The 21,544-nt window shown below is 38.9% G+C and overlaps 1 protein-coding gene across 5 annotated transcripts in view; it reads right to left on the bottom strand.

The window, feature by feature from the left end:
• The window catches only part of GRM7 (glutamate metabotropic receptor 7), an 860,397-nt gene that overhangs the window by 315,315 nt on the left and 523,538 nt on the right, over positions 1-21,544 (bottom strand). For all 5 annotated transcript variants that reach the window (XM_042979452.1, XM_042979450.1, XM_042979448.1 and 2 more), the window contains one exon: positions 5,812-5,952. In XM_042979452.1, coding sequence (XP_042835386.1) covers positions 5,812-5,952 — 141 coding nt within the window. The remainder of the gene's footprint in view (positions 1-5,811; positions 5,953-21,544) is intronic.

Here is a 21,544-nt window from a genome sequence, read left to right as displayed (position 1 = left end):
AGGGAGGTGTCCAGATAAAGATAATTTAAGGATTCTCCCAAAATGTGAACATTTACCAGAGTATGCTCTTAAGCCTCTGATCTCTTTCCACAGTAAACATTGACTGATTAAGCACTCCAATCAAAATTGAATTGTGATTTCTAAGCACTAGCAATGGAAAACAATGGCTTTTTATTAAAAAAAAAATCATCAATTTATTCATCCTCTGTCATCTCAAAAGGAAAACAAATCTTTGAAAGTCAAATTGTCCCTTCATGGGATGATAGATTTCTAAATACTGAGTTCCTTCTGTTCAGTTAAGAGGTAACTCTGATGAATCAGTGTCCACAAAGTGGCAGTTGGCAGAACAGTAATATTAGTCACACAAATGTTCTGTTTAAGTCCTAAGATATGACAGAGTGGTAATTTTTATGGGCTGCAATAGGCAAGCACATTCAGATTCTCAAAACATCCTTCTGAGCTTAAAAAATGGGTTTCAGAGCAAAGACCTTAGAGATGCTACAAACCACATAAAGATCTAGCATGTCAGAGAGACAATGGTACAAAAGTTGGTCCATGGGCAGGGGGGGGGGGGGTCAGTCAGTCCAAGGCCCAGCGATGCTTAGACACATACTCTACATTATGAAACTGAAATTCTTTAAACCCTGAGTTTCATATTCCATTCAGAAAAGGAAGTTCCATGCTGCCTATCAACTTTTGATATTGCTATGCACGGTGTATCCCAATGAAAAGCTCCTGTATCTACTTTGCTTATTCAATTCCCTGGTTTTATTTTCCTGGAAGAATTTGATATACACCCTGATTTTCTATAGCACTAACATATGACAATAGGATCTTTATGAAACCCTCACAGGCAACTGCATTCAGCTCCAAACAGTAGGTAATTGATACCATTAAAGTTGGAATTAAAGTTTTATTATTCCCATTTCAAAGATGAGAAAAGGCTTTGAAAAATTAAATAATGTCCAACCTCTCACAGGAGCATTGGGAAATAGCTCTGGAACACAAACCCAGGCCTCCTTCATGCCCAAAACTCTGGTTTCTTCAACAGAGTGATTTTCTGGACTCCAAGATGGCCTCAATGTCTTTTTCAGAATTATCACCACCTGTATACTTTTCCTTCTTTCCTTAACCTTGTTATCCCCATAAAAACATGTCATTCCCCAAAATATCATAATTTAAACTGGTCTTTGTGTCAACAATCTACTAGCTGGTATTAAGGGTAAACACATTTAGCCAGTGGGGTGGGAATGGGGAAGCTCAAGAAAGAAAATGACATCCAATCTTTCTGTCCCCAGACAACAAATAGGCTAGAAGTATACTTCTGGAAGTACCCAGAAGGACTTATTTTATTCTTTAAAGTATCTAGAAGAACTTACTTTTTACTAAAATTATCTAGAAGGATACTTATTTTATTTTGTGTATAGGTAGCACTAGCTCCATGACAAAATGTGTGGCTACTATGAAACACCGTCGTATTTGTTAGAGTTTGTTTTCTATGAAAGCTTAAACCACCAGTAAACTTAACTCATGTGCCCTTGGGGGATGGTAGGTAAGATCAGCCATGAGCAGGATGGGTCGCTGGCAAGTATTAATCTGTATCAGTGAAAATTGAGCAATCACCAGTGAAGGTGGGATGAAGAATGACTAGCTTTTAAGGTTGAGAGAACTAGGAATTGGTTTATCAGGCAAAGTTGAATGTTCTTAAAATACTGAACAACACGATAGCTTTCCTTGTTTGAAGGAGACTTTAAACACATATGGATAATTTATAAGAGTAAGAATCGCCTGGTTGTTCAGGCAAGTTTCTATAAGAATTCATGCACATCTAGCTTCCAGTTAAATTATGAAGTGTACATAGTTTAATAATATATCATTTTTTCATCATTTTTCCTTTCATGACATTTTACCACCTTGGCCTTTCAGATCCCACTGCATTTCTGTTACCACAGGTATTTGCTCTCTCCAAATAGTATGGGACCCATATCTCATCCTCAAAGTTTGTCTGGTCAGATGATTGATTCATTCATTGTCTACTTAAGGCTAATATGGAATTATTATGGCTCATCATTATGGCTAAAGAGACTATGTAAAAAAAAATAGAAAAACAAGTTGGCATTTTAATGTGTGCCTAAATCCTAGGGGTATTTTAAGACTTTCTTATTCCTCTTTGTTTTTAAAAAAAAAATTTTTAACGTTTATTCATTTTTGACAGAGACAGAGTATGAGTGGGGAGGGGCAGAGAGAAATAGAGACACAGAATCTGAAGCAGGGACCAGGCTCTGAGCTGTCAGCACAGAGCCCAACGTGGGGCTTGAACCCACGAACTCCAAGATCATGACTCAGAGGCTCAAGCGACGGAGCCACCCAGGGGCCCCAAGACTTTCTTATTCTTTAGCAGAGCCCAGTGATAGATAAAAATCTGTGAGGTGGGTTGTTTTCTGCAGTTCTCAGAACATGCACTACCTACACTGCCTGGAGCCAGACTCACTGTCTGCAATGCCAGACTACTCAGCCTGCTTCTTCATCTGGATATTTCTTTCCAATGTACCCATTCTTCTAGTGTTTCAAAACCTGGTTACCAAAGCAGCTTTCCCTTTCATCACCCACACCCTCAAGCCCATCCACACTTCCCTCTCTTACCCATTCTTTTCCATCATTAAAACTTAATTTCACACCATGGTTTCAAGAACTCTTATCAATACAATTCCATCTGTCACTTCTCTCCATCTCTTCCTTCCCTCTCGTCTAGCTAATCTCAGCACACTTTTCCTCCCATTATTCCATTTCCTAGTCGAAGCATACAGTTGAGTCTTAAACAATGTGCATAGTTAGGGTTCCAATCCCCTGCATGGTCAAAAATCATCTAACTTTAGACTCCCCCAAAACTTTACTAATAGCCTACTGTTGAAAAGCCTTACCAATAACATAGTCAATTAACACATATTTTGTAGGTCATAGATATTATATACTATATTCTAATAAAGTAAGCTAGAGAAAAGAAAATGTTATTAAGAAAATCATAAGAGAAAAAAACATTTATAGTAATGTCTTTGTTGAAAACAATCTATTTAAATGGACCCCGGAAGTTCCAACACAAATTGTTTAAGGGTCAACTGTTGCTAAAGGCCACAATTTTGTAAACAGTATTTTGTGAATACTTGCAAAGCAAAATATGGGTTTAGTTGGATTTAAGAAAGGCAGTACAAGAAAGAAACACACGACCTCCCATGTATTCAAATCCAATAACGGGAATAAGAGACACAATGATGGTAATAGTATTTGTCTCCACTCAATACAGCAAATCTAACTGTGAAAGTGGTAAGGAAGGAAAGAGAGCAAAGACATTATTTAAATAATTTGGGGTCACAGGTAATTTAGTAAATGTGATCAGAGATTTGTCACATGGAAGGAGTGGGATATGAAAAACTCTTCTATATTCATTTTTGAAAAAGGATAATGGGCTTATTTTTATTAACTGCAATTCTTGACAATTAGCATGAAAATGTGACTACAAATAAAACAGCAGTGTTAAAACACTAAGAGCATGGGGCTTGGCCTTAGAACAGGCCTAATGGGCGTAAGATAATCTACCTTCCAGACTCTACAGAATGCAAAATGTCAGAAGAAACCAAAAAACTGTCATCAGTCATCTAGATTCTTCTGGTACACTTGGATGTTGCTTGTCATATAGACAAATTATGCAGATGTCTAATGAATTTCCTCTTGAGAGCTTTGTTTCACCCAGGTCTAGTCAACATTGAAATAATTTTTTTCTTTTTTTCCTACAATATTATAAAGATCATACTTCTGAAAACACTGTTGCTACACATAATGGTCTAGAGAATGGTTAAGCTGGTATTGTAATTTACTGAGTTATTTATCTAATCATGCAATATGTTGATTTTGTATTATTTTTACTCATATCACTGTTTTTTATCTTTCCTTCACAAAAACACTTTGAAGAAAAGACCTAAACTTAAGCATCCTCACACCATTTGTGATGTTTTTAGGACCATGGTTCACATGCATTATTCCTCATTAATAGGTGTTTGTTGAATGTGTCAGTCTACAGTATCTGGATGACCAATATTCAAAGACCCACAAACTAAACATTAGTGTATCCAACCTGAGTGTGCTTTTCTAGATTATACAGAAAAACATTTTAGGGTTTTGTGGTATTTCAAGATCATCACTACAAATGATAAAGGGTACTGAAGTATGAAATTGGGTATTGACATGTGATATACAGCCAGGTGATAAGATAGAATACATCACATGCTTCTGTAACCCCTTGCACCCCCCCAATTCCCATCTCCTCCCCTTCCCCCACCCCACCCCCAGTTTCCAGTACTCTTAGGGGAAAGATCAAATTCCACATATGTCCCCACGTGGCTTATTCCTTTTTCACATGTCTACACTAGCAGCCTCAGCTCACACATTTGTCCTATTAACTGTACTTCTGTCAGGTATTTGTTTTTCCTATACTCTGAGGTACCATAATTGCTACTGCTATAAGCTCTTTGCCATGTTATTCTTCTGTAAGAAATTCTCCTATCTGTCCTTACCCTTTCCTAACTAGCGAATACCTACTCACTCTTCAAGGAGGTCTTTTGAGACAGCTTCTGCCCTCAATACAAGGGAAATTTCTTGGTTATATGCCCATATAGCCCTCAGGACACTTACTGCAATTTGTAATTATGTATTCACTGAGAGATGACTGGAATAATGTCAATCTTCCCCCACCACCCCCTGAACAACATGAAAGCTGGGTCTTTACCTGGCTTGCTACAAATCACATCATGGTGCCTAGTACTGTGCTCAACAGGAAGGAGTTGCTCAATAAATATTTGTGAATGCATCAGTGAATAATTTTGTTTTATGACTACTTCATGTATATACATATATATGTATGGCATACACACTTTTTAAATGTTTATTTTGAGAGAGAGAGACAGAGAGAGAGAGCAAGCACGAGTGGGGGAGGGGCAGAGAGAGAGAGAGAGGAAGACAAAGGATCTGAAATGGGCTCTGTGGTAACTGCCGAGAGCCTAATGTGGAGTTTGAACTCACAAACTGTCAGATCATGACCTGAGCTCCAGGCAGAAGTTTGACTGACTGAGCCACCCAGGCATCCCATACACGTTTTTAAATTTGGAATAATTACGCAAGGTTCCCTATGAGGTTGCCGGAAGTTTTGTTGTTGTTGTTTTTTAAGTAAACTCTATGCCCAATGTGGGGCTTGAACTCATGACCCCAATAGCAAGAGTCACATGCTGTACTGAATGAGCCAGCCAGATGACCCCCTAAATATTTTTAAGTGTATTTTCAATAGCAGATGACTCATTAACTTGGATGTTATGGAAATCCAGTGCAATTCTCATTACTCTAAAACCAAGTATTTTGTTTCTTTAATCAAAAACACAGTACAGTCCATGATAACCATTAAATCCGGTGCTGATAAGGGATTTGCCAGATTTTGTCTTTGTGAAGATGACTTCATACTCCTGGCTAAAACATGAACTAATATTTATCACTGAGAGCATTCAAAGCAACATGACCCTTTTGAATTCCAAGAATCAATGAACATGTCAATTCCTGCTAGATGGACAGGCAGAAAAGAATACAATTTTGTCTGTACTTCTCTTGTCCTGCAAGACTTATGCTCCTGTTCCATTTTCTGAACAATCTAGTAAAATTCAATTTACTTTTTCAATTTGTCTCCAGCCAAGCTTCCTTCTGTCAGCTATGCAGACATTTCAATGCTGGCCACGTAGAGTAACAGGAGAAGGACAATGAGAATGAAATTACCTGTGCATTTGCGATCTGTGTCTTCTTTCTTTGACCCACTAATTGTCAACTTGCAGTTGAAGTTTTCCTCCCAGTATTCAGCAAACCATACGTTTCTTCTGTTGTTTTCAAGTGTGCGTGACGTAAAATAGGCATCAAACCCTAAAGAGAGTTAAATGAGAAGGTCATTTCTTGTGGGCCACTGCTGGAACATTGGGAAATAAAAAAACAAGTGATGGTTTTTCTTTGTTTTAGTAGACTGGATGCTTTTGGATGAAGAAAGAAGAAAAGAAAGAAAGAAAGAAAGAAAGAAAGAAAGAAAGAAAGAAAGAAAGAAAGAAAGAAAAGAATTCCAGTGCTAACCTATGGCTAAATCCCTAGTTCAATCTGTTAGGCAGACATGTGGCCTACAAAATGACATTGCTACAGTGAAATCTGCATCACAGACCTTAGCAATGACACAACAAACCTTCTATCTCTAGTGATGCTAGACTATGGACAAAGCATCTTCATAATCAAGATAATAATTGATCATTTCGGGGCTTACTGTGGATAGGATTCTGTGCTTCTTTTATTCTTGGATTCTTTTATTCATCTCAACAACCTATAAGCAACTACTATCCTTCCCACTTTGCTGATGAGAAAATAGAGGTTCAGATGAAATAAAAGCATGCCCAAGGTCAACCATTAGGCCATCCTGCATCTCTGATTATGTGATCTACTGACCGGTGAGTATCATTTTAAGCCCTCCTTTCATTTAGCAATGTCCCATTATATAATTGATGTTTTAATCAAAATCAAAGTTTCTGCAAAGGCCCTAAGTAAGTGGCAGTCTAACATAAAGCTCAGTGCTATTCACTGAGTGAACTGATGTGTGTGAGGAACAGAAACTCAAGAGGCCATGTCTGCAGAGAATTTCTATCTCTTTAGTAGTGCAGCCTTAAATGTTCCAATGGAGCCACAAGGTCTTATAGTGATCAGACAAGATTCAATAACACCAGGGTAGGCCTGAGGACCAGCTCCACTAATGTCTGCAGCTCAGGGGAACATAAGCAAATCCACGCCTTCCTCATCCTAATCTTCCTGTAGAAATAAAGACAACACTACCTCCTTCCCTCCCAGCATCTTGTTTGTAGTTGTGGGAAGACATTGGAAACTTACAGTTCAAGGTTAACAACCACAGGAAATAGACTTGTTTTCACATTATTTAAATCACTCTCTGTTCCCTTTAAGGCCATAAGGGGGGGAAAAAGCCCCAGACTCTAAACTCCCTGAGAGAAGCATATCAGGTTAACTCTATCACTACATGGCCAGAACCAAATTCATGGCCTGACATATATTAAACCTACTATAAATGGAAAAATTGAAACAAGTAAATAACAAAGAGTAAAGAGAAAAACAAAGCATAAGAGATTACATAATATTTTGAGGAAAATAAAGAATATTTGACATTCCTAAGGTCACTTTCCAGGCTGTTGTCAGTATATGCTGGCTAACTGTCCTTTTATAGCCACTCCCCTAACTGATTTGAAACTAATCTGGCTACAGTATGTGATCACATTCTAATACCAATACTGATTAAGCTATTTGTCTGAAAATCCTCCTTCTGCTTAGCTTCTCTCCCACAACCCTGCCTCCAGATAACTTACATAGAGTAACCTAATTATATAGAGTAACCTAAACAAAGGAGAATCTTTGGGGGGAAAATAGAGGAGTCCCGCCTGTTTCCAAGAACACTAAATGTGTGCATGCAGTCATGTATATACATATACACACTCATATATGGTGACTGGTGACTAGCTTTCACTTTTTTCACCATTTTTGCCCCTTGTCCTCCTCCCAACCCCACCCGGCCTGAAACAAACAAACAAACAAACAAAACCAAACAAGAATCAACAGTGGTAGACTGTGGAAATGGCCCCGGATTGGAACATGTTTCTGGGGTTTCATACCCAAGTAAAGTCCGCCTCTTAGGCACCGTGTCCCTATCCGGGGGACACTGACAGGTGCAGCACAAGCAGACACTGGGAAATCCTGTGCTCACTGAAGCTTGTTTTTGTGGAATTCTCTTTCTTGGAAGCCTGCTGCTGTGCTCGAATACATTTAACAGGAAGACGGCAGATCATGTGGAAGAAGCCCAACCAGTCTCCACCCTGCTCAGCAGAACTCCTTTGGCCCTTCCAGCCTTCCAGCTGACTGCAATAGAAGAACCACTTAGCCGAGACCAGCTCTTGTTGCACAACTGTGGTTGTTAAACCAGTAACATCTGAGGTCGTTTTTTTTAATGTAGTCAAACAGCTAAAACACTCTTTATCACAGCACCTTGAGTCTCTCTCTGTGCAACGCCAAAACAACACACACCTCAGGAAGAAGTGCCTTCAACAGAACACGTAGGAGCTTCAGAAGTAAATCCTTCGGCCACATGCCACAGCTCTGAATTCCAACCAGCCTCAGAATAGAAACTACCAAAATGGCTCAAACTCTAGCAAAGATACATACCTGCCCCAGCTCAGAAGAAAACATCTTTAGAGAAAACCCCATTGTTGAAAATGTCTACCGGTTCAAAACGCCTCTCTCTGAATCCTGTGTCTGCTGGAAATGAAAAAGCCCGTTGAAGAAGGAAGGACTATGTGTGGCTAACGCACAGGTAGGTGATTGTGGAACATTTAAAAAGAGAAAGAAAGGAAAGCAGCTGTCAAAACCTCCCTCTGTTCTGAGTGTGAATAAACAGACTTTGGGAATGCAAGCAAGCACTGTGAGGGCTGTCTGTACACACCACAGCAGAAAACGGAAAAGGGACAACATTTCTGAACCAAAACCCCCCTCCTTCTCATATACATATATATATGGCTGGTACTTAACTTCCTCCTCCCCCTTCCCCCTCCTCCTCCTCCCTGTGGGCCTGATGCCTACCTCACCTGTAAGTTGAGAACCGCTCTTGCTTCTCAGATGCACGTATATATGAATTGCCTGAGTATCTCCTAAGATGCAGGTTCTGATTGAGGAGGTCTGGGTTGGGGCGAAAGATGCTGCATTTTTAACAAGCCCCAGCTGATACTCATGCTTCCTGCCCATACTTTGAGAAGAAGGATGATTGAGCAAATCCTAAACTTCAGTGGGTGGGACTTGAGCAGTTCTAGCTTGATTTATAGTATCTCGGTATTGTCACCCTCTCAGCCTCAAATTTATGCCTTGGTTTAGATGAGAGGGTCTTTGCTTTGCTTCTATAGTTGAAACTTTTGCTCAGTACCTGGCTCAGTATGGCAGGAGCTTTGCCTTGCCATCTTATAGCCTGCAGATGGCCCAGGAGGATAGAACATGCTGTATCAGTTGCTGGTGAATTTTCCTGGTGTGCTTGCTGTGTCTTTATATTCCTGAGCATTGCTGCTCTGGGCCCCTCTGCAGCCTCCAAAGCTTTGTTCCTCACCTGTATGTCCTGTTACCATTCTGGGCTCTCCAGCCTGGAATTTCAATCTGGCTGCTGTGTCTTAGTGCTGCTCAAAAGGTAACCTGAAATAGCCCTGTGTCTTCATTACCTCTTCTGAAGGTCCATGGCTCCTGATGGGGACACTCAGAGCCCCCAAGTAGTAACTCAGCATATATTCACTTTTGAGTGGTTTCCTGAAGACCTCAACAGCCACGCCATGTGAGAGCCATACTTCCTTCCAGGAAGCCACATAGTGTACAGATGAATGTAGACATCAGAGACACACTGTGTGAGTCTGACACCAACAATTCCCATTTTCCACTTGTATGACCTTGAACAGATGACTCAGCTATTCTGTGTCTCTGTTTCCTAATCTGTTTTTTTACATATTAAAATTAATTACAGGATTAAAATTAATACCTAATTTCGTGCTGTTACAAGCATTATATGAGCTATTATTTGTCAAGTACTCAGCATTGTGTGGAGTAAAATGGTAACTGTTGGTTGTAAAATAACCACACCCATCCATTATAATCTCCTGAGCACGTAACCCTGTGACAGGCACAATTCTCTACACTCACAAATGTTGGGTTAAAACATACATGGGTTTTTATCAGATTGATAAATCAGAATGATAGTTAGCCTGATGGGGAAGATGGAATTTGAAAAGTATCATTTAAATAAATATAAAATTGCAACTATGATGGTTTCTATGAAGGAAGGGTACATGGTGTTGTGGGAGCAAACACACATGCAGACAGAGAGAAATATCTTAGAGTGTCAAAGAGGGCTTGCTGGGGGAAGTAAATGCATATGAGAAAAGGGAAAAATAGGTTTTAACTGGAAGTGGGGGGGAGGACAGAGATTAGACATTTATTCAGTTGGAACAGCATGTGCTTTGTCATAAGAATACTGAAGCATTTCGCATTACAAAATCTCCCAGGATGATGAGGCCTTAAAATCAACAAATATAAATGAACCATCTTCTATGTATATGCTGTCTAGAATTGCCACAAGAATTCTAATAAACCAATGGCATAAACATTTATGTAATGAATGAATAAATATGAGTAAGTTATTCTTGTGAGTAGACATCAAAATCTTTGTCAGATTTCTATTTAGTCATAGAGATTTGCACTAATAGTTATAAAAATAATCATTCATATCCATTTCCTCTATGAGTGTCACATAAATCCTAAGAAGTAGGTACTAACCATATCTCCACTTCTGAGGTAAAAACTAAGGCTGAGAGAGAAATCTGGACCCAAATTAACCTGTTTCTAGACCCCAGTTTTTGACTTCCATACATAAAGTAGTGAGTCAGATTTTGGTGGGCATCACAATCTGGAGAGCTGATGAAGAAACAGAGATCAGGCTCATGGAGGTAGGTCAGCCCTGTTACTTTCCCTTCAAGTTCGCCAGGACATTCTCATATTCTTTTCTTAATGTTTATTTGAGAGAGAGAGAGAGACAGAGCATGTGTCCATGTGCACATGAGTGGGGGAAGGGCAGAGAGAGAGAATCCCAAGCAGGCTCTGCGTTGCCAGCACAGAGTCTGATGCAGGGCTCAATTCAATAAACCATGAGATCATGACCTGAGCTGAAATCAAGAGTCCATTGATCAACCAGCTGAGTCACCCAGGCACCCCAGAGATTCTCACATTCTAAAGACTGAGAACCAAGGCTATAGAGCATTTCTGTAGTCCAGTATTATGCCACCTCTTTTCCCTCTCTAATAAATGCCCTATCACCAAACTACATCAAATATCATTTCCACTAGGCAACTGGACAGACAATTCAACAGGTCGAAGAGCAAAACATTTCTACAGTCAGGTTCTGGAATGGGTGAGCTAATCAAAATGGTAAAACTGGTGACATGGGCTGACCGTGCTAGGGCAAAAAACAATTTCTGAAAACAGAGCTCCCTTCAGACAATTGAGAGAAGCAGAAGCAGAAGTCAATAGATGTTATTCAAATTAGTGAATCCTTGCTGATTTATCTCAGCTTAGCTGAGTCAGATTTCTTTCAGGACTTAGCAATTTGTTTATTTCTCTTTAGCAGGGCCATGGCAAGAGATAAATTAAGTCTTACTGGTTCCCTCTACTCATTTTCATTCACATGGAATGAAATTGTCTGTGAAAGATTCAAGATTCTAAAAGAGACCTTGCTGTAGCCATGTGTCCGCAATGCCTTGGAATGTTATTGGCTGCCTTTTGGGTTCAGCACACATCATACCTCTGCTTTATTAATAGAGAAAGAGCTTCTGATATGTGATGGTCCAAAGCTTTCTCTCTGGCTGCAAGCAGTAACCCAACACTCTTCGCCTGTGATTACAGTTTCTGTAGCCTAGTGATTTCACCTGCTTGTTTTGAAAGGAATAGACTACCTAATACAAGATGTACAATCACCAAGGTGCGACAGAATCAGAGACAGAAGTAGAAGGCAGAATAATTGTAATCTAACCTAATTATATATGTATACAAGGGTATGTGTGTGTATCCCAGTGAACTGAGACTTTATTCCTTTCTGATAAGAACTCAGAAGAAAAGTGATCTGAACACACATGTCTTTATCATTGGTTAAATTATCAGAATTTTAAAATTTAACTCACGGCATCAACACTGAAGTTTCAGCTCACAGAATACAGAATAAGAATTCTGTTAAAGGAGAAAGGTCATTCTTGTATGTGGAGCTGATGAAATTCTTAGTATTAAATTGTTCTTTTTGTTGAACAGATTATTTTAAGTTCTGAAATTAATCTACAGCTGATTCTAAGGCAAATGTCTCACTGCATACATGTTGTACAACCTTTGTATAACCTTGGAAGTAAACTTAAAACAACATGGAAATAACGAGCCAGGTTTTAGCTGGCATTACAACTACACATGCATGGTTCTTTCCTCTTTAACTGGGGTGCTGTCCTCTGAAATTTGTGGCCGAGACAAGAGCGTGCAAGTCAATAGATGCATAATTCATCCAGGGTGGTATGTTTGGGATGGGACCTTTCCAGCTGAGGAGGAAGAAGGCCTCACAAGTGTGTGGCGTGAGAGGAATGCTATCAGAGTGTTAAGAGGGGTTAGAGGACACAGCTGCCTGCCTGACCAAGGTGAAGGGATACTGACAGATACTAATGGGGCTTCACACAGCATAAGAGAGTGACCAGTAAGTAGTCCTGATTGCTGCTTTAACCACACAAGTCATGCATTGTGGGTTAGAACATCACTGTCAGCCTACATGGCAGAGAGCACCCAGGTCTTCCTTCTCACCAGCCTAAGGAGAGGCTCTTAGCTCTTTCTGGTCTATGTTCAACTCAGGAAGGATGTGCTAATGACTTAGAAACACACAGGTCCTTGCACATCACAGGGATGCAATACTAACAGAATAAATAAGTGAAACAATGAATAAAAAGAAGAAAAAAGACAGATAATGAGAGAAACAGAGAGAGAGAGAATGACAGAAGGAAGGAAGGGAAAGGAGGAGAGAAAGGAGAGGAGAGGGGGGAGGAGGATTGAATGGGAAGGTACCAGGGGAGGCAAGAGAAAAAAGGAATAGAATAAGAAGTAGAGGAACTCATATTGTCCACTAACAAAAGAGTAAATCTAAAAAAACAGATTTTGAAAACAGGTCTTTATTTATTTCACTCCTTTTTCTATTGCTGTGACATGACTCCTAGTGGGTTAAATTGTGATCCTCAAAAAGATATGTCTATATCAAAAGCCCCTAAACTCGTGTTACTTATTTGAAAAATATTTTGGTAATGTATAACAAGAAACTAAATGGCAAATGGAATTAAGTTAAATATCTCTGAATGAGATCATCCTGCATTGTCTATATGGGTCCTAAATCCAATCACAAGTATCCTTAATAAGAGACACATAGAGAGCAGGTGCCATGGAGGAGATCATGTGTAGGTGTAGGTAGAGAGTAGGGTAATGCAGCCACAAAGCAAGTAACATCTGGAGCCACCTGAAGCTGGAAGAGGCAGGAAGCGTCCTCCCCAGAGAGCCTTCAGAGGAAGCAGCACCATAATGATACCTTCATTTCAGACTTCTGGACTCCAGAACTGTAAGATTACAAAGTTATGTTTTTTTTTTAAGCCACTAAGGTTGTGGTCAGTTGTTGTGGAATCCTGGTGAATGAATGCATTCATGATAAGTAAAAAAAAAAAAAATCCTATCATAGATGCCTTTTAACAGCTTTGTCTGGTCTGAATGACAACACTCAGGTGTTGCAAAGTGATGTCTGGCAGAACATATTTAACCTACAGACTTTGTCCTTTCTATTTTTCCCAAGAGTATTTTAAAACTAATTTAAAAATCAGAAAATTTCATTTCTAAGTCCTAATTTCTGGCTTCGCTTGTAAGGTCAGAAGATCTTGTCACACAGACCCCATTCCCATGTGGCAGCAGTTGGGTTCTGAAGAATGGCTATTCCCTTAAGATGAGCCTGAGCTCTCTGGTTCACAGTACTCTCCCACCACCTCTGATGGCTTCAGCCTGGCTTCTTTTCACATTTGTAAGACATGTACTGTCATGGTAGACACAGAAATTTCCACCACCAAGAAATGCATCGCCCCTTTCTTCAACAGACATTTGCAGCAATGTGAATGGTATACAATCTCCACTGAATTGAGTATTCAGGCCACTGAGAATATACCCATGAAAAAGCTATCAAGAACAAAGGGAAGTTGGGGAAGAAGCAGGATTTAAAATTACACAGAGAAATCTATCCTCCTATATGCAAAAAATAATCACTTAAAAGATGTAGTGGAAGAGAAGACTATAATTAAAAGAATAACAAAAACAACAAAGAAATGTATCCTTCTGTGTAATCAAGTTGACTTTTGTCCTTCAAGAGTTCTGTTCTAATTAATTAATTGTTTTTTAAAAGTTTCCCTTACGTCAATTCTCTCAAAGCTAAATTGTACCTTTTACATGATTTTGATAAAAATATTAACATCTTTTTTTCCCCTGGAGCAAAATACTTTCAAAGTTTGTATGGAAAAAAAATAGAAGAATGAGGAGACCTCTGAAAAGGAGAACACCACAGCATGAGTATTTGGGGGTGCTGAGGATTGGAGGTGAAGGTGAGGAGGGCACACTATCAGGTAAGATAGTGTAACAACAGATTGTAAATTTTCTATGATTTAAAAGAAAAAAAAAGTCCTGACACAAGAATAAAGAAATTAGTGAACTATTGGGATAGAATGAAAAGCCCAGAAAGACTACCCTGTGCATGGGAATTGCATATACTAGCAAATAAAGGTAATGTTTCAAATCACTAGAAACATGTTACCCTATTAATAATAATAATAAATAGCAACCGATTGCATAATTGGATAATGATCAGATTGCATTGCAGTTAGTAATATAACACTGCATTAGCCCCACAAAAAATGTGGGAAGCATTGCATGAATTTAACCATAGTAAGTGAATTGGGGTTTCCCATCTCTGCAAGACAAGGGATTTTGAACAGTTGCAGACACCAGACATCCTCCACCATTGGTGTGATGCCACCTGCACAGGACATCCACAGTGGGGTCCAGCGACACCCAATATGCTCCCCATTCCCTGGGCACGTGGCCCTAACTGCACCTGCACAGTGCTGTGGGAGAGCATGTCCTTCTCTCTCTCGCTCTCTCTCTCTCTCTCTCTCTCTCTCTCCAGACATTGAGCTCCAAGCGGGCAGATTGTGCCCTGCTCATCTCCACCTTCCCAATTGCCTGTAAACACTTATTGAAGTAAACTAGAGTTGGAGACATGTTGAGTCAGTTTGGCAAGAAAATCATTACTAATCTAGTGGGATAAGTCTAGGCTCTCAGATGCACCCCCAAATTTGCTGGCTGCATCTACTGGTGAAACCAGCCATTATTTTTGAGAAAACAAATAAGAATTATTGCAATGGAAATTATCCCACAAAGAAGAAAAATCCCATGGGAGGTGTTATGGATGAGGTAGAAGGAATAATGCTTGCAATATTATTCCACAAAATGTCTCCAAAGGGCTGTTGCATATTATATAATGCTAGAATGCCTGCCATTTTTCACTCTTTTAAATTGTCTGGGAAGCAGAAGGGCATTTTATGTAATCTCAGTACACGTACATAGGAACGAATATGGGTATAAACAGTACATATTAAATTGATAGTTTTAGCATTAGAATGCCTAAAAGCAGAGTCCTAAACTAGAATTCTAGGATTCAATTCCTAGCTTTGTCACTTGCTAGCTAGATGACCTTGAGCAAATGAGCAAACCAATCTAAGTTTCTCAGTCTACAAAATGAGGATGATGATAATATAGGATTGTTAAGAGGCTTCCATGTGAGAATATATGCAGTGGTGACAATAATGAATGGCATATAATAAGAGTGCAGATGTTAGCTAACTTAAAAGAAAATTAACACAGACATGTAAAGTGAGAAAAGAGAGTACAAGAAGAGGAAATTCAAAAAATTTTGAACTTTAACACCAGGGACTCCATTCATTCATTCATTCATTCATTCAGAGAAGGAGAGAGAGCAAGTGAGAACACAGGGGTGTGCACAGGAGGAACAGAGGGCTACACAGAGCCCTATGTGGGCCTTGATCTCATGATCCTGAGATAATGACCTGAGCCAAAATCAAGAGTTGAACACTTAGCCAACTGAGTCACCCCAGTGCCTCATAACACCAGGAACTCTTGATGAAATATTCATCTATCAAAGTCCTGGCTTTAGAGTCAGATAGGCCTGAGTTTGAATCCTGCCTTAGCCAACTACTTTTTATTTAACTTCACTTATGCTAAGTCAGTGGCTCACTGTTTATATTTTATTCTTGAACTGGATATTTGTTCAGTCATTTGCTATTTCATTCATTTATGCACGCATGCATGCATTCATTCACTTATTCTGGGAAAAAAAAAGTTGTGTCTTTATGTCATCTACTAAATGAATACAGTTGTACCTAGCTTAGAGAAGGATGTAAAGATTTAAAATACAAAGGCTAAACCAGCTAATATCTTAAGTTGCTCAGTACCTAGAGGTTCCTTCCTCCTGCTAAAGTAAGCAGTTTCAGCTCAGTTCCAGACAGTATAAAGTAACCATCTTCCCTCTCAGAAAGCCCCTCCTTGATTTACTATGCCATGTGGAGCCCTGTGAGACTAAGGGCTGGAATATATGTTGCTTTGTGGCAGCTCAGGGTGCACAAGTTCAGTTAAGAAGAAAGATAAAAGGGCATCCCTCAAGTGAGTTCTTTAGGAGGTGAGATTTGAGAAGCCAGCTTTCTGGAGGCCATAGGGTATGGTGGAAGGCTCCTGCTCTTCTTCCTGTACTCCCCCCTCATAAAGATGCTCAGCTTGAACCCATTCATTAGCTGGTTAAATCTATACATTGATGTTCAAGGGCCTGACTCAGGAGTCCTGATCACTCACACAGTTTATGGCATTAACTTGGCTTTGGGTTTTTAACTGTTGTTCCTCTCATTTCTTGCCTTCTTCCCCTCCTGCCTCCCTCAACTTCCCCTTCCTTCATCTATGCTGTGTTATTTTCAGGATACCTCCTCTTTCCATGTCTTTCTTCCCTCTCCAGTAACAATGAACCTAAGAAGTGTGGCGCTAAATCTGTACAATCTTGACCATGATACATGTTAGCACTATGTATCAAAAGTCATAAAAGAGGTGCAAATTCTTGGATATACCAATTTTACTCCAGGGTACTTACTTAATAAGTGTATGCATTTTTTAGAAAACATGTATGATGTACTAGATGATATTAAGAAATCATTATTTTTATCAGATGTGATAACAGCAGACAATTATATAAATAATAGGTTCCTACCAGTTAGAAATACATTCTGAAATATTTTGGTGAGAAGTCCTAATGTCTGGGATTTGATCTTTTTGTTTGTTTGTTTGTTTGTTTTGAGAGAGAGACAGAGACAGAGAAAGAGACATAGCACAAGCAGGGTAGGGGTAAGGGTAGGGGCACAGAGAGAGGGAGACAGAGAATCTGAAACAGGCTCCAGGCTCTGAGTTGTCAGCCCAGAGCCCTAGGTGGGGCTCAAACTCTGGAATGCTGAGGTCATGACCTGAGCTGAAGTGGATGCTTAACTGAGCCACCCAGGCACATTTAAGATTTTATCTTAAATGTCCCTTCACCATAAAAGTTCAGAGGGAATAGTTAAAACATGGAAAGACACATGGTGGTTTTGCTTAAATTTTCACAGAAGAAAATATGGTGGATGGTAGGCATCGTCTTTATCGAAACCCAGAATAATAGGGTGTGTTCCAAACCTTGTTTATTGATTGGTTAGTGTCTGTGGCTTACCATTGCTATTTGCATTAGAAGTGTGTGTGTGTGTGTGTGTGTGTGTGTGTGTGTGTGTGTGTGTTGTGTGTATTTACCTGTAGGACTCAAAAAAGTTAAGGATTTTCTGTGATTTCCCACTAGGCCATCAAGAGGCTTCTCCGTGGGCGAGAACCGCAAGGCTGAAAGGGACCATAGCCTACATTATATAGAACACACGTCCTGGTATTGCACTCCTGCTGCCGTCAGGGTTGAAAACCTATCTTGTGATTAGTAGATTCTAGGAAAGTTCCATCACTTTTTTTTAAACCATGCCTTCAAGAATCCACCAGAGAAAAGGAATTCTTTTCTGTCTCCTAAACTCCAAGACTCACCTTAACTTCTATTACGTTCTCAACATCCAGGAAGGAACACAGCACTAAGTTCCCAGACAGGCCACTGGCCCAATTACTTAGCTGGGGAAGATCACATCAAATCCAAAATGATCATTGAGGATCTTCCAGGAAATTCCCCAACTGAGATATGCCTTTTATAAAAGACAGCCTTTACATAAGAGGAATGTTTGCCAAGACATGCTGCATTTCCCTAGGACTGTGCTATAATAGCCCACAAATACTCATGTCTGTAGAGTTCCTCTATCTGGAAACTCATCCTCTATTCTACATGAGGTATTTGCCGAATATCTGTCTCCAACAATAGTTCTTGTCCCTGGCTACACACTGGAATTATATATAAAACTTAAAACACACACACACACACACACACACACACACACACTCGTATGTTTGGACTCAAGGTCAGACCAGGTAAATCAGAATTTCTGTTGGTGGGCCTAAGCATCAGCATTTCAACTTCTCAGGTTATTCTGATGTGCAGTCTAGAATATTGCCTAGAATACTATGTGATTTTACGACTCATATGTATATTTTACACACAGTCCTAGAAGAGTTGTCCAAGGGACATCAGAAACACAAAAGACAAGGAATCTTAACTTGAACATAGCTATTTTTGGTATGTATATCATGATTACTCTGATAATATCACTTGCTCATATGTCTTTTGAAATATCAAATAATGATTGAATATGTTGTCATAATTGATCACATCTTCATATCATTCTTTGAAAATTTTTATACATTATATGAAAGATTTCCAACATTTTAATTAATAAACTCTGCTATATAGAGAGTATATGTATGTCTATTCAAGCTTGATATCATCCTCAATGCAGAGTCAGATTTATACTTACATAGTAAATTGTATGAACATTTGTAATGCATACTTTTTGTGTAGAAATGTTTAAGAATTTTAAAAATCATATTATGATTACAGTCATGTGTGCATATGATTTTCCAACAATCATAACATTTCGAAGTAAGGAATTTTGTCTCATAGTAGGCATTGAACTTTAACTACTGGAACTTACCTGTTTTTCCAGGCAATAAGAGAGTGAAAATCAGACAAACTTGTCAGAGAATTATTCTGCATTGTGGAAGCTTCACATTTTATTTTTAATAACTGTACAAAACCATGTTGCCTGGTTACCATCTTCATTTTGTACCCTGATCTAAAAATGTCTCACCAGCCAGAAGTTTTCACTGAGCTCAATACCTAAACTTACATAATCAAACATCTATAACAACCCAGAAGGAATTTTACCAAAATGATCTTTCATTTTCTTCCTAATCACAGATTCAACCACTGCCTAAAGATTGGGTTAAAAAAAAATATTTCGAAGGAAAGATTTTTCTTGTGCGAATCTGAGAGAAAAAATAAAAGAGTAAGGAAAGAAAAACCTTAAAACACAATACCAATGCCCCATATGTTTGACCATTTATGATTTCAGTTCCCATGGAAATATAAATCAAGAGACAAAAAAATTGGAGACTGTGAAAAGCTTAACTTCATTGTAAAACAGCACCTAATAAATGCACGACAAACATCTCATCTTGGGGGTGTAGTAGAACTGTTTAATATCCTGGATTTTTGATCCCTATTCGAGCAATCCCTAAAGCATGTTATTTTGATGTATATTATTTCTTGTGTATTATTTGGCATATTAACAAAGACATTATACTTTCAGAAAGGTAAAAACAAGCTGAAATAAATGTCCCAATGTCTTCATGTAAAGATCAAGTTCAAGAAGCAAATTCAGATTATTTAATTATTTTCCCACCCACATTAGCAAACTATTTTGGGGATGAAGACACTGCATTAGGTGCTGTAATAGGAAAGGTTATTCATTATGAACTCTTCTCTCTTTCACTTTTGAGCAACTGTATCCTATTATCTAGGAATCCACTTAAATATTTATATGGTACTAGATGTGACTAACTGAGTTAGGGGTAAGCACCAAATCCAGTCTGTGTCAATCAAATTCCCACTAGGCAGTTTGGGAACCTGAAACTGGAAATAATGAAATTCTGGAATCAACCCAAACTGTTTACTTTAATACTAGAGATGTAAACTTAGGAGTTGCTGATAGCACTCAGGCAGACTGGGAAGTAGGAAAAGGCAGTTTGCATTGGGAGCAAAGAATGAGTCAGTCAGCTGCCAAGAGAGAAGAGACATGGTGGGGGGAAAAGAAGTATTTTCTATAGGGATTAAGTACCTGGTTCCTATCTCTCTCGAAGACCTGGATATATTCCTTGCCCGTGGGTTCTATAAGATACTTCTTTTAACTTTATAATAAGTTATCTCCCCTCCTGTGTGCTTAGGCAAATCCCAATGGGTGTCTGCCATTGATTGGCAACTATAAGGGTTGTAAATAATAGCGATGTGGCGATATGTCAGATATAGATCTTGAAGAGATTGCTAAGTAGGATACACACAGATAATTTTAACAAAAGGGAGAGTTTCAGAAATTATAGAGATGAGATAATAGACATTTTAATAGGAAGAAGCAAACATCCCTGGCTCTGGAGAAGGTGGATCAGAAAAAAAAAATTCACAGCAGTGATAGTCAGTGCATTTGAAAATGTCTAGAATGATGACCAACACTATTTTTTCTAGGTAATTGATGTTCCATGAGTACAAATTCAATTTTATGCTATTTGGTTCAGACACAGAAATCCTTGTTTTTCCTCTCAATGTGGAATATTTCATAGAAGAATTTCATGCTCTGTGTACTTTAGCATAAGCAATAGGATGGACTTGGTATTCAAACCATATAGCAACATAATACATATGGTCTTGCCTTGGACATATTTCCAACAACAAAATACAGTCAGCCTTGTTTGCATCAGAGCCCTACTGACAACACTCTTTTTACAGCAGGCAGCACAGAGTGCCAGAGGAGAATTCTGTGACAGGAACTGGCAGAGCCTGAGTTTGCTACCTAGGTCACTGACATTATCCAAAGAAATACAGTCCCCTTTGAGTTACCAGGGATTGCTTCTTTGTCATCCAGACTTCAAATGTCTTAGATGAAAAAAAAATGACAGAGCAATTAATCACAGCAAAAATTAATTAAATTAATTAAAGCAAGAAGCCCCATGGTAAGGGAGATTATGAAAACACAATGCATAATCACTACCTCCAAGGCACTTTCAGTCTTTGGGGGTAGATAAGAAAATACAAATAATAACAATAAGAGTAAAACTGATTCAAATTTATTAAAAAATTGTCAATAATAATACTGGGCTAAGTATGTTAAATGTATTAATTCAATCCTCACAAACATCCTATGAGTTTGCCATCATTATTATCCCCATTTGGTGACTGAATAAACTGAACCTTATGTAGTATAAATATCTTGCCCAGAGGCTCATAGCTAATAAGTGGATCCTGAACACAGTCTGCCTGATTCCAAAGGGTAAGCTCTTAACCACAATGCAAAAAGAAATAAGAGAACAAAGGCATATAAAATTTTCAAAGGTACTCTATAAATGTTACACAAATTCAGGGGATGAAAGGGAATGCCAGGCTATAGTTATGTGCATTTATTCCATGGCAGAGCTGTGATCTGAATTTAGCCTTGAAAATACAGAGTTCATATACACAGGAAGAACTAAAGAGAGTAGACGATAATAGCAAGAATAAAGGGGT

This window comes from Panthera tigris, chromosome A2 (assembly GCF_018350195.1).
Source record: "Panthera tigris isolate Pti1 chromosome A2, P.tigris_Pti1_mat1.1, whole genome shotgun sequence".
Classification (NCBI taxonomy): Eukaryota; Metazoa; Chordata; class Mammalia; order Carnivora; family Felidae; genus Panthera; species Panthera tigris.
This window is presented reverse-complemented; position numbering and strand designations above follow the sequence as displayed.